The sequence below is a fragment of the Dermacentor andersoni genome, chromosome 3 (genome assembly GCF_023375885.2).
Source record: "Dermacentor andersoni chromosome 3, qqDerAnde1_hic_scaffold, whole genome shotgun sequence".
Taxonomy (NCBI): domain Eukaryota; kingdom Metazoa; phylum Arthropoda; class Arachnida; order Ixodida; family Ixodidae; genus Dermacentor; species Dermacentor andersoni.
In genome coordinates, this window is record NC_092816.1 from 132102821 (window position 1) to 132117238 (window position 14418).

The 14418-nt window shown below is 43.7% G+C and overlaps 1 protein-coding gene across 2 annotated transcripts in view; it reads right to left on the reverse strand.

Moving 5' to 3' along the window:
* LOC140216766 (COMM domain-containing protein 7-like) overlaps window positions 1–14418 on the reverse strand; it is a 37412-nt gene that overhangs the window by 7344 nt on the left and 15650 nt on the right. For both annotated transcript variants that reach the window (XM_072287293.1, XM_072287294.1), the window contains exon 2: window positions 5019–5189. In XM_072287293.1, the coding sequence (XP_072143394.1) occupies window positions 5019–5189 (171 nt within the window). The remainder of the gene's footprint in view (window positions 1–5018; window positions 5190–14418) is intronic.

The window sequence follows — 14418 nt, forward strand, 5'->3', positions numbered from 1 at the left end:
ACAATTCACATATAGTTGGGAGTGAAGTTCACTTTACCACAATGCATATTAATGTCTCAGCAGAAGACATGAAGCCACAGCTCCAGGCATCAAATATGCACATTCGCTTTGATGCGCAGCTGTGCTCGCTGCACCCACGCTGAACACAGTGCATTTACTTGCTCGTGTGTTCACCCTAAGAGTGGATAAGCCTGTAGTAAAATGCACATTTGTACGTTCAGCAGTGCATTTAGATGATGCTGAACAAGTATGTGACAAAAAATAATGAAGGTGTGATTTGTAATCACGAAAAGAATACCTTTTAAGACATGTGGAGATGTTAGTGTTCAGACTTGTGTTAGATACCTAAAGCTACAGGTGCCATTTTGAGTGAACTGCTGCAACCTAAAGGAGCCCTGAAACACCTTTTCTAATCTATGAAAGACATTTGGATGAGTATGACGCCTTTCAACAAATATAATACTGAACAAAATTTTTGGAAAGGACGTAATAAGAATGGAGATATGAAGAGCACAATGTTTATTTTTCCTGTTCCACCTCAACTGAACGTTTCCTCTCAAATGAGCCGGCTCCGATGGCAATGCCCTGCCTATTACTCCTTTCTTCTTTCCGTGGTGTGCTTATGGTAACCCTTCAAGACCGGCACCTAACAAAGGTGCCTGAGAGCAACAAACGAACAGTGCCAGGCCAGGAGGGCCACATTAACAACCAATGCTTCCCCATTTTCTGGACGGTTGGGAGGGTGTGCAAGTGCGTGAAAGCTTGAGGGTAATTAATGGTCCTGAACAATTGCCCAGTGGCTGACATCAAGGGTTGCCACACTTGCAGTGACGTCATTGACAGTGGCAATAGCAAACGATTCAGACGTAACATCACTTCAGCATGATCTAAATATTGTAACAGAGTGGTGGCACATGGAATTAAGAGATGCTAAATGCAAAAGCATGCGCACAACTAGGCGTGAAGTTATCTATCCATCCTACCTTCTTAACTCCCTGCAAACCACAGCTTCCTATCGCTATCTTGGTGTTTACATATGTAGTCACTTATCACGCAAACATCGCATTGACTAATAGCTAAAGCAAACCAAACATTAGGTTACTTGAAAAACTGTTACCTTCTCCCACTGTCACTCCAACTGTTACATTATACAACCTACGTTCGGCCCCAGCTTGAATACGCTTCGTCTGTGTAGAATCCACATCACGCTACATTGATACAGGGCATTGAGGCAGTGCAAAATTGCTCCACTCGCTTTATTTCAGCTAACCATAATCGCAATGCCAGCATCACAGAAATGAAAGCTACTCTTCGTCTTCCTTCCCTAGCCAACTGTAGAAAGCAGTCACGCATTTGTCTTTTTCACAAAATGTACTACCACAAACCCACTCTTCGATCCTTGTTCATCATACCAGCACCATCTCACACTGGCTTGTGAATGAATGTGTGTTGTTTAGTGGCGCAAGGGCCAGGTATGGCCAAAGAGCGCCACACTGGCTTGTGATCATCCCCATAAAGTTGACATACCATATTTTTCAATTACTGCATGCTCACAATCATTAGTCCCCAGAACCGCAAGGGACTGGAATCGCTTACCTGCCTTCATAATGGACATAGCTGATTCAACTAGCTTTAAAAATGCCCCATCAAACTTATTGTAGTACCGTACATTACTTTGTTGTGTGTAGTTTACAGCAGTATGTAACTATTCTGTATAATGCTTCGCTCCTCTTGTTATTATTTTTCGTGTTCACTTTTACTATGTATGCCCCTCCCCTCTGTAATGTGTTTACACCCTGAGGGTATGGGAAATAAATAAATAAGTAAGCAAATAAATAAAAGAGACGGGGCCTCGAAAGCCACAAGAGAGTGCAAGTGATCTATTATGAAAGGTCGTTGGCTCTCTGCTGCACGCAGGAGACTAATATTTCGCTCTCATGCTCCCAGCAGCAGTGTCTACAGCTTGTTAATTTCTTACCACTGCTACGTCTCAACATGGCTAAGGGCTTTAGTTAGACGTTTACCATGAGGCAACCCCACCCATCTATAAGTGCCGATCCAGAAGTCAACGCAGCGCTGACACCAACCGTTAACGGGTCAACAAAAGACCCCTCTACCTGAGAACCTGAACTAATTGATGAAAAGGGCCAACATCGAATGCTACCAAGGGAACAGCTTAGACCCTGTATTCCCAGGTTGCTAAATATGCGGAGGCGAAAGTACAACATTGGAGGCGGAGTTTGGTGGAATGGTACGATATCATGGGTGGGATAATGTGGGCGATTCGACGGTTGCAATTGGCTGCGATACAGTCATCAGATCTCCTAGTCTCGTCACCTAGCAAACACGACGGCATTAAAGGCGGAGACTTTTGGTGCCGTGGGTGAGCCGACGTGCCCTGATGTGAATTCCGACGTTTAATACGCTCTTACAAGGAGTGAGCTTCCCTATCTGGAGCCAGTGTAAATAACGTAAAATAAACCCTTCTTCCTTCATTCCTACTGCCGGATGTACTCATCAATGGGCCTGGTGGATTCCTGGCCCAAACGCCATCTTGAGCGGCAACACTATGTTCGAAATTGTTGCAGTGCCCCTTTCAAGGGACAATAAAGAGAGTATTGTGATAACTGCACAGTCCCAGGTCATGCTGGTCGATGGACTCACAAGAACGCATGCAGTTGGGCAGGTTTCACACTGACCAATCCGGGTCATGCGCGCTGTATTTATTCCACTGAAACCGACTCCATGGGCACCGCAGTGGCAACTAGTTTTATCACAAATATGTCCGAACTTTCTGGTTGTATTTATTTATTTATATTTTTTGTTTCCACAATGCATAACCTATAAAATTTTGGCCACGATGGCTTGGTAAAAGTTGCTGAAACTTCAGGCTCTTGCTCACTTATAATAAAATGTAGCTCATCTTTACCACTAAGAGAATTAACTAGGCCTGAGGAGATGCCGTCAAAATCCATGGCATCATGGCAAATTGGTGTGGGAACGTCACGGCACCATAGCCTCCTGTCTTGTTCTTGTGCCTTTTATAGCTTGTCATACCTTCTCTTGTGGTATGAGTGGCTTTTTTAGGTATTGCAGAATGGTAATTTACAAATACAGCTGAAATAATTTTTCCTTTTAGTGTTTAAACACCTGTGTTCCTTTTAGTCATTAAACAGCAATTAAGAAGCATGCTTCTAAGTACATGAACAATGCATGATAAACATATGCCTGACACTGTAGCATTTCTTTCAATATAACAATAATACAACAGCATGTTTAAAGAAGCTTTTGATACTAAAATAATCTGTTTCATCTACTCGATGGGGTCTATTGTCAGACAACTTTCTTCCTATATGTACCAATCATAAACATGAACAGCAAGGCTCATTTTAAATGCTATTACGTCAGAAGCAAAAATTGATATATGCAAACATTAATACTTTTTTGCTCAAATTATTAAAGGCCTGGCAGAACAAGTTGTTGCAGGAAATTTTAACTTCATCTAGACCTCGTAATCAAATGCCACAAATATTTTGTGGGATGACTGAAATTCCTATGAACTTTGGGGTAAGATGCGAATTCGCAACATCCAGTACTTAGGCCAAGAAATGTATTGCACATATCACAGGAAAAAAATTGGCCTGAGGCAGTTTCTGGCTTAACTTGTGCATAACTGTTTATTTCACACTTAAGATGATCACATAATTCATGAATAGATGTTACGACTTTCTCTTGCAACCTATGGCTCTTGAATATACTGAAAACAGTTGACACTTCTATTCAGAAAGAGGTGAACATTGCACTTTGCATACATCATAAATTTTCTGTCCCTTCCCTTGCACCCTGGTCCCTTGCATGGCGGGCATGTGCTGTCGACAGCTAGCCAGGGTCCGGTGCTGCCAGTGCTAACGCACGCTACAGGGAGGTGGCGTAGCAGGGGGTTGGGCACATCAAGCATGTGCCTTCCCATCGCTCTGTGCCACCCACCTTACCCCTGAAAGTTATGTATACAAGGGATGCCATGTACAAAATGGCTTGTAACAACACCTGCCTACCCCACCCCCTACCGCAGTCTAATGTGTGACCCTCACCCCCGAAAAAAAAAAAATTCCTTGCTATGCTATGCTACTGCTGGCTACAGACACCGACTTCGCACTACTCTTATTCCTCTTAGACAGTTGTCGCTTATATCCTCCAGCAGAAAGCATGCGTGGAGCCCCTTCCCACTGTAAAAGGACCTAACATCCATTACCTGCCAAAAAGCAAGGCACTTTCCTGGTTTTTGAACAAATGTTGCTAGAGCCGATTAGTGCTGCAAATGCTGAATGTTGCAAATTTGTGGCATACTCTAGCCAAGGCAGTAATGCTAGAATTAACTGCATTCTCAAGCTCACTACACACCCGTCACAATCTCTGGGTTGTAACCTGTAGAAAGAAAATTTTGGAACCATGAACTGACTTTCTTTACGTTCACAAAAACCTGCAGAAAATAGTTGGCATTGCATGTGTGAGCACATTGCCGATTGCAGCTGCAAAAAATGGTTGCCAGACTCCCGTTACTAGGTGGCGTCACCTGTTTGTGGTCAAAAACACTGTCACGAATGTGTGACAACCGGCCCTTGAGCCAGAAAACGTACTCCCAGGACATAGGCTGCACTTATTCAGTATGGCACGAATTTACGAAAAACAGCATTAAAGGGTGATTGAAGATTGTATAATGACACCAGCAATTCCTCAAGTGAAAGCTTTTTCCAAATGGTTTTCATTACAGCATGAGAGCCTGCTTGTTACATAGCCTTTTAACCCAGCGCAAATGCACACACACAGAGACACACACCGCTCAAATGTGCACAAAACGCTGTCACATGTACTACTGAGGAGCACAGTTCATTGCAAGGCTTGGAACTCGGCAACTGACACCCAATATAACACAAACGATAAGCAGCAAATTGTTATGCTTCAGGCCTGAATAAAAATAACACAGAAATACTCATTAAAGTGCACGCTGACACAGGTACCTGCGGCGCAGCAGCAGAGGATGCCAGCCAGCGATCAGCCAGGGTGGCTGCACGTGCACTGTCCAGACCGAGGCTCTCCAGGCTCTGGCGCAGCTGAGGAGCGTCTAAGCCATGTCGCGACGCCTCGGACAGCAGAAGGGACAGGGTCTCGCTGCCAGGTCTACTGCTTGCCTGCAGTGTTCAATGCATGCGTGGTTACTATGCCACTGTTGTTGCCTGACACATCTGAATCACTTCTAGTCTAAAATGAGCAATAAAATTAATGGGAACCCTAAGGGCCCGATTTTCCATTTGTTACAACCGCACGAAGTCAACAGACAACGAAGCCAGGAAGAGGATAGGGGGAAACCAACTGTTCCTGTCAAGTGAAGCATAGAAAATAATAAGGAAAATGCAAATAGACAAAAAGACAACTTGCCGCAGGGGAGAGCCAAACCAACATCTTCTACCACTGCAACCATCCTCCTGCTTGCTTTCTAAAAGCTGTCACCACTGCTGCTCAGGACAATAAGTGAAATTACAATGCAACCTTGAACACGGGTACGTTCTGTCCCCATTAGACATGTAACTAGCCTCCACTTCTCCCAACCTGCTGTACACAAGAACTGCCACAGGAAAGCCACATAACTGCAGGCCCAGCCAACCTTTGCCCAACTACAAAGTCCCACTGCTGCCACTGGCAACGGACGAGGCAGACTCTGAAAACAGTATAACTGAAGGAAGCGGGGAAATGTAAAAGTAGCACAGCAGGAAAATGTATAGAGACCTGCAGTTTTTTTTTTGTTTTAATTATAAAATGATTTCACCTCTGCGGTGTTCTTACTCAAGTTTCACTGCAAGATCACATTTTATGGGTGTGATAAGATCAGTTGTTGCAGCGCCCATAGGGCGTCACAGTTTCAAAGGAATAAATACAGCACACATAACCCGACTTGGTCAAGGTGAAATTCACCTAACTGCGTGCATCCTTGTAAATCCATCAGCCGACATGTCCTGGGACTGTGCAGTTATCACAATGGCCTGGAAATTTCCATGTAACACTTGGTAAAGTTACTTGCCCGATTTTGAAAAACAAATGCAGATTTGCCTTCGTCAGTGGCCCTTGCAGTGAGCGATGCTTAATTAAACATAGTTATGTTACCTCCACCACCTGCAGGCTTTTGAGAATGGGTTCCATTAATAGTTTGGGGTACTGTGTGGACATTAAGAGGCCTAAGACAAAGAAAAGTGCACACTTTTTTTCAGGACAAAGAAGGCAAGTATTTGTGCCAAAAAGTGGCGTAGCCAGACATTTCACTAGGGGGGGGGCTCACGTTGCCACTCGGCCTCCTCTTTATGGAATTTGTCGAGGAATCAAATAAATGTATAATAACTGCATTGCCGTTGCTAAAGATGCTGCAAACGAAATTGAACGCTATGCACTGTGAGGACAAGTAAAATATGTATTTTTTCATAAAAGAATATACTCGTATGTACCAAAAATTGCACCCGAAATAAGTGACATCAATGCTTCCATGTTTTTTGTCTATTTAATAAGTAAAGAAAACATCACACGAACTTTAGAGCTACATCAGTTCGAAACCAGCAAAACAGTGCATGCCACCGATATGAAAAAGTAAAGGCCATGAAATGAACAAGTTGAGGGCAAATATGTTAATGAAATGTTGCCATTCAAAAACCAACCTTGTTCATATTTTTGTACAAATGCAACGGCCAGGGAAAAATCTCAATGACACTCTTCTTTGTTTCAATGTATTGCACAGGAGCAGCTGTCACCGATCATTTATTGTAATTGCACCGAAATTATAGTTGCAACAGAGAGCCAATATAGAAGGCAGAATTTCTGCAAAATATACAAGGGCAAGTCAAATGAAAGTGAGCCAATGCAAATATCTGACAAACGGTGTATTCTATCAAAAAGTAGTCTCCATGACCATTTAGACATTTGTCCCACTTACTAATGAGTCGCGTGATTCCTGTCTCGTAGAACTCCTTGGGTTGCTACTTCAAAAAGTCTGTAACTGACTCATTCACATCATCGCCCGACATGAATCTGGTTGCCTTGAGCTGTTTTTTCAGTTGCCTCAAAATGTGGAAGTCGCAAGGCGACAGGTCTGGGCTGTATGGCGGATATTGCAGCGTTTCCCACTTGAACTTTGCCAGTGTTGTGTTAACCAGAGGCGGCTTGCACGAACATCTAAAAACGAAAATAACAAATTTAAGAATGCTTTCTTGTGTGGACTAAACATTGTCTGTCGAACATTTAAAAATGCGTTCTTAAATTCGTTATTATTTTCGTTCTTAAATGTTCATGCAAGCCACCCCAGATCAGCGACGTAGGGAGGAACATTGTCGTGGAGCAAGATCACCCCATTCATCAAATTCCCATGTTGCATGTTCTTGATTGTATCATCATCATCATCATCAGCCTGGTTACGCCCACTGCAGGGCAAAGGCCTCTCCCATACTTCTCCGACTACCCTGGTCATGTACTAATTGTGGCCATGTTGTCCCTCCAAACTTCCTGATCTCATCTGCCCACATGACTTTCTGTCACCCGCTGCTACGCTTCCCTTCCCTTTGAATCCAGTCCGTAACCCTTAATGACCATTGGTTACCTTCCTTCCTCATTACATGTCCTGCCCATGCCCCATTTCTTTTTCTTGATTTCAACTAAGATGTCATTAACTCGCGTTTGTTCCCTCACCCAATCTGCTCTTTTCGTATCCCTTAATGTTACACCTATCATTCTTCTTTCTATAGCTTGTTGCGTCGTCCTCAATTTAAGTAGAACCCTTCTTGTAAGCCTCCAGGTTTCTGCCCCATACGTGAGTACTGGTAAGACACAGCTGTTATACACTTTTCCCTTGAGGGATAATGGCAACCTGCTGTTCATGATCTGAGAATGCCTGCCAAACGCACTCCAGCCCATTCTTATTCTTCTGATTATTTCACTCGCATGATCCGGATCAGCAGTCACTACCTGTCCTAAGTAGACGTATTCCCTTAACACTTCCAGTGCCTCGCTACCTATCGTAAACTGCTGTTCTCTTCCGAGACTGTTAAACATTACTTTACTTTTCTGGAGATTAATGTTTAGACCCACTCTTCTGCTTTGCCTCTCCAGGTCAGTAAGCATGCATTGCAATTGGTCCCCTGGGTTACTAAGCAAGGCAATATCATCAGCGAATCGCAAGTTACTAAGGTATTCTCCATTTACTCTTATCCCCAATTCTTCCCAATCCAGGGCTCTGAATACCTCCTGTAAACACGCTGTGAATAGCATTGGAGAGATCGTATCTCCCTGCCTGACGCCTTTCTTTATTGGGATTTTGTTGCTTTCTTTATGGAGGACTACAGCGACTGTGGAGCCGCTATAGATATCTTTCAGTATATTTACATACGGCTCGTCTACACCCTGATTCCGCAATGCCTCCATGACTGCTGAGGTTTCGACTGAATCAAACGCTTTCTCGTAATCAATGAAAGCTATATATAATGGTTGGTTATATTCTGCACATTTCTCTGTCACCTGATTGATAGTGTGAATATGATCTATTGTTGAGTAGTCTTTACAGAATCCTGCCTGGTCCTTCGGTTGACGGAAGTCTAAGGTGTTCCTGATTCTATTTGCAATTACCTTAGTAAATACTTTGTAGGCAACGGACAGTAAGCTGATCAATCTATAATTTTTCAAGTCTTTGGCGTCCCCTTTCTAATGGATTAGGATTATGTTAGCGTTCTTCCGAGATTCCGGTACGCTCGAGGTCGTGAGGCACTGTGTATACAGGGTGGACAGTTTTTCTAGAACAATCTGCCCACCATCCTTCAGCAAATCTGCTGTTACCTGATCCTTCCCAGCTGCCTTCCCCCTTTGCATAGCTCCCAAGGCTTTCCTTACTTCTTCTGGCGTTACTTGTGGGATTTCGAATTCCTCTGGACTATTCTCTCCCATTATCATCGTGGGTGCCACTTGTACTGCATAAATCTCTATAGAACTCCTCAGCCACTTGAACTATCTCATCCATATTAGTAATGATATTGCCGGCTTTGCCTCTTAACGCATACATCCAATTCTTGCAAATTCCTAGTTTCTTCTTCACTGCCTTTAGGCTTTCTCCGTTCCTGAGAGCTTGTTCAATTCTATCCATATTATACTTCCTTATGTCAGCTGTCTTATGCTTGTTGATTTAACTTCGAAAGTTCTGCTAGTTCTATTCTAGCTGGAGGGTTAGAGGCTTTCATACATTGGCATTTCTTGATCAGATCTTTCATTCCCTGCGATAGCTTACTGGTATCCTGTCTAACGGAGTTACCGCCGACTTCTATTGCACACTCCTTAATGACGGCCACAAGATTGTCGTTCATTGCTTCAACACACATTGTAACATGCAGCCAATACACCGTGTCACAATATCGGACATGACTGATAGTCTTTCCAGGTTTAGAAAATTCGATCAGTAATGGCCCCCGACGATCGAAAAAAAAAGGTCAACACCTTTCCGGCGGAAATGACAGTCTTTGCTTTCTTTGGAGTGGTCAATTCAAATCTTTCCACTGTAAGCTTTGCCGTTGTGTTTCAGGCTCGTAGTAGTGGCATGATGATTCGTCCCCAGTCACAGCTGCAGACAAGAAGTCGTCACGACCATTGTGATACTGGATAAGATGAGTCAAGGCAGCGCCAAACCTTTCTGTCGCCGTCCGGTGGTTCAAAATCTTGGGCTTCCATTGCACACACAAGAGCCAATAACCGAGATGTTCATGAATTATGGTGTGAACTGAACCGTGGTTGATGTTCGCACACTCTGCCAGTTCATCTATGCTTATCCTCTGTTCTTGTCTAATCAGCTCATCAACCTTTGCAGTTGTGTTGGGGGTGATTGCACGGTGGCGTTGGCCCGGTCTTGGATCGTCTTTAACTTTCACGTCCTTCTCTGAACAGTTTGCTCCAACGCTTCACAGTGGCCAATGAAATACAATGTTTAATGTACACGGCAGCTTTCTTTTTTGAGAAACACTTTCAGCTGTCAAAAACCTTATGACACCATGCAGGTCAACCTTTGGAGCATCCATTATGTTGCAACCATGTTCAACGGAGTGTATGAGAGCATTAAGGAACATTTATCCTCACACCTGTGTGTCACCTTTGTAAATGAGAGATGCCTGTGTGCTATACGCATGCCTCGCAGATAATGAAGCGAACCATTATTGCGTGGGGTGGGTAGGCTCACTTTCATTTGATTAGCCCTCTTACATTATAAATGTGAAGATACCATGAAACATACAAATGCGAAGATACAGCTTGATAAATGGCAAAGAAGTGTCACTGGAAACAATGTTTGCTGCACTTATACACAAAACCTCGCAACAAGGTATCTAAATATACGTAAAAGCGTCCAATAAATCTATGTATCTAAGAAAAAGTCACTGTGTATAATGCGTCAAACAAGGCAAATAAACATGTTGCGCAATCACAGATTCACAGATCACAGAATCCCAAGGCTCGCCCTCTACTCGCCCTGACGTACCGTGCGCGACGAAAGGCGGCGCGCATCCTCCCCGCTTTTCTCCCTTGCGCACACAAGACTGAGCCCCCCCCTGCCCCCCTACGATTTCACTCGCACATAGAGCACGCGGCCCAAGGTCAGGATGTTATTGCCCTTGGATTTCATATGGAACATGAGGGTGACAGCAGGAAGGCACCTGAGTGTCGATATAATTGCTATTGCAATAATATAGTAAGAGTATCCGGCAACTGAAGCATCCTCAGGCTCATTACTTTCCAAATAAGAAGGAACAAATTCAAACTCAATCAAATGCCTACTTTCGGCACCCAATGTGGCTACCAAAGGAATATGAAAGAAAACATGAGACGATTGGTCCACAGAGAACCATACGCATACTACTCAGTATCCTACACCGGCAAGACAAGACTTTCCACAGAAGTTGCGCTCAAGCAAGCGCGTTGTAATCAGTTGAGTCCCCATAATGATGGCAGCGAGCAACTATTATTTATTTTCCTCGTCTGCTAGCTGGAAAGAGTCAAACTCTGCCAGGCGAAAATCCAATCGGTCAGAGAAAAACGAATGCGCACCAAAGTGGACCGCGCGGTGGTCGGGGCAACACGAGAAAAACGCATGCGTTCTGGCTGGCTCTGGCAACTTGCCGGTAGCGAGAACAAGAAAGTTGAAGAGGCTGAATGTGTCCTTGCGAATAAAATTCAAAGTACAAAAACAAAAGAACGTAGTTACCTTTGCTGGCTTTAGTGTCTTCACATGGATGCTTTGGTGCAAGTGAAAAAACAATGTTGATGTTCTTTTCTGAGACACGACGGCACAAATAAAACACCACAATGCTTCGTCTCATCAAGCCTCGCTGCGTGTTTTGTCAACTTGTCTGATAGTGTGTTGATTTGGCTTGTCTCATTGTATGGTCCCATATACGACTTTAAAAACGCTCTATGCACCTTTGGCACAAAATGTTTATGACAACATTAAACCCGCAAACTTATGGAATTGAAAATCTAAAGCACGACTTTGGAAATGTCAATGCACCATTCGGATGCAAAGTTTATGAAAACGTTGAACCCACTAAGTTTCAGAATTGAAATCAACGCGCTCCGTAAATGCCGTGACGAGCCCGCTCACCATCAAAATGCCCTTGAAACTTGGTGCTTGGATGGGGCTCCTTATGTTATGTGACTGCAAGTGCATAGGCGGTGCCACGAAATCGAGCCTGAGTTCGCAATGCTTGCACTAAAATGTATGTCTTTTTAGGCGTGAAAAAGACATTCTAGACAAAATCCAGAATGATTTCCAATGCCGAGGGTTGTTGTTTTAATCAACGGTGCATGACAGCTTGAAAAGATTTCGGGGGGAAGGGGGGGGAGGGGGGGGGAGTACAAAGCCCCATAAGCCACCCCCCTGGCTACGCCCCTGGTACCAAGTGCTGTATTGAACAATCTGGACCAAAAAATGAATGCAACCTTTTTGTAAAATGTGAGAAAGAAGCTGGCAGCATTAAGTGCAAAATCTTTTTAAAAATGATTTCAGGGTGTCTATAAGTTGACATTTCCAAATTCCCTGAGCTTTCCTGGTTTACCCCGAGTGCCTTTGCTGAATTCCCTGAGTGATACAGAAGTCTGTTCTACATCACGACAGGCTGGCACCATGTCGCCCAGTGCTGTAAGCATGCTAAACATAAAAGAAAGCAACTTAATCCAGTTTGAATAGTAAAGAGTAGCATTTATTTTATTCAAAAAGAAATGAGACAGGAGGTGTTAGTAAAATGCACAGCGAATCAAATATCATTGAAAAAAAAATGGTAAAACTCATTGCAAATCGAGTCGAACATTCTCAAATTCGAATAAAAAGGAGATGCATACAGAAACAAATGTTTTCGAATATCGCCTTCAGTCACAAATTATGATCGACTGTCGATACATGTGTAAAACATAGGTCGTGCTTGAGACTCCTCTGAAAGAAATCAAGATCGTAGAATGACTGAGCATTTTATGATGAGTCACCAAATTTACAGAGTAACTAAATATTTGAATACTGTAAAGCCAATCATGCTACATTTCTTCATAAAACGGATTAAATCTCCCACTCGAATTACAGGTGCAAGTTATTCATTGGCCTCAAGCATTTCAAGAAAGAAAAAAGTATGTATTTCAAGGTTGCTAACGATATGCCCTACGTCAAGCATCACATAAAACATGGCAGTGCCTTCATCAAGGTGGTACTCTGTAACAACACATATCACTCAGAAGCAAAATGGAAGTCAGTTAGGTTATCAGAATGCTCAATTTCCCTTAATGTTTGTGCTCTATTCCTTGCTACCATTGCACAGAAATGGAAAACGTAGGCCGCGTCCACATATGTGGACACCGTGACTGCAGGGGATACGAGCTATTTTTATCAATTGATAGCAAGCTCATTGGTATGAGGCCCAAATTTGTCACAAGTGAGATTCTCTTTCAACAGCTGGTGTGTCAGCCTCAACTGTCCTGACGCACTCTCAGCCCACGCACAACACCTCAGTGTTGCGTTTCACTGCTTTAAAGAGTGTATCTTGGTTTGGATGAGGGACACCTGCATCTTGGCATCAGCCAACACTGTTTTTTGAGCTCAAGCTCCTTGAAAGAAGCGGCGGCACGCTTCTTTTCCTGTTCATTCCTCAATGCGTAGGTCCTTTCTGCTCTTGTCCTCCTTCCACTGCGCGTTCGCCCCACGGACCATCAACTCTTCGTCAGTTGTACAGTCAACGTCCAATTTTTTGGACTCCCTAGAGGCTGCAAAAACGTCCGTAAAATCAGAAAAAATGAATGCATGTCTTTTACTGCCGTTAAGGGCTCAAATCGCCATAGGCACATGTGAAAAGGCCTGCCAGTACACTCATTAGGCATATCGGTGCTTGTATTGAGACAGGAGATGGCGGCTGGATGCCTGTATAATTAAGGAATAGATACTGCGTCCCGTGACAATTGCCCCTTCCCACGCTTGTTATGCTTTACTGCAATGCTTCACTGCGTAGCACTTCTTTATAGAGGTGAAGCTGACTTTCGGGAACCAGCAATATGTAACATGCCGTACTTTCCAAGCTTTGACGCCAATCGCGAGGACCACAAAGACGGAATTGGTGTCATTGCTAAACGGCAAAAAGCTTAATAGCGAACGTTGAAACAGCTGGGCCTAGCGTTTACCGCGGCGGCGAGGTAATCAAAACGACTGCAGTGGCGGCCTTGATTAATGCCGTTTCGGACCTACGGTCACAGCAAAAAGTTCGGAAAATCGGACGGCGAAGGGTTCTTGCGTCCGAAAGTTCAAACATTTTTATACATTCACTCTATGGGGTACGTGGTGGTGCCGCGAATCCATCAGAATTAATGGGCGTCCGGAAAGTCGGTCGTTGACTGTACACTGGCAACTCCTCCAGCCGACGGCACAGCGTCAAAAGGCGTATTCGTTATGATCCCTCTCTGTTACGCGCGCCAGCATTAACGCGATTTTCGTTCCCTTTCAATAGAATTACAGCTAATTTTCCCTGATATATGTACAAATTCCCAGAGTTTTCCCTGAGTATTTCCAGACTATTCAAAATCCCTGAGAATTCCCGGTTGGCAGACACCCTAGAATTTAAGGGAGGAATTCAGGTATGCAGTGTTACCATGCATGGACACTGCACATTAGGTAGTTCTCAAATTGAGCATGAAAGAATTAGCAGTGATTGAGGTAGGCCTCTTATTTACAACCATATCATTCAAGCATAAGAACATGCTATGCTAAAGCTGCATAGGTTACTATGGCTCCGTGCTGCTGCATGTGAGGCACCAGATTCAATATGGCAGCTGAATTCCGATTGGGACAGAACAACAGTGCACTTGGTTTAGAAGCACATT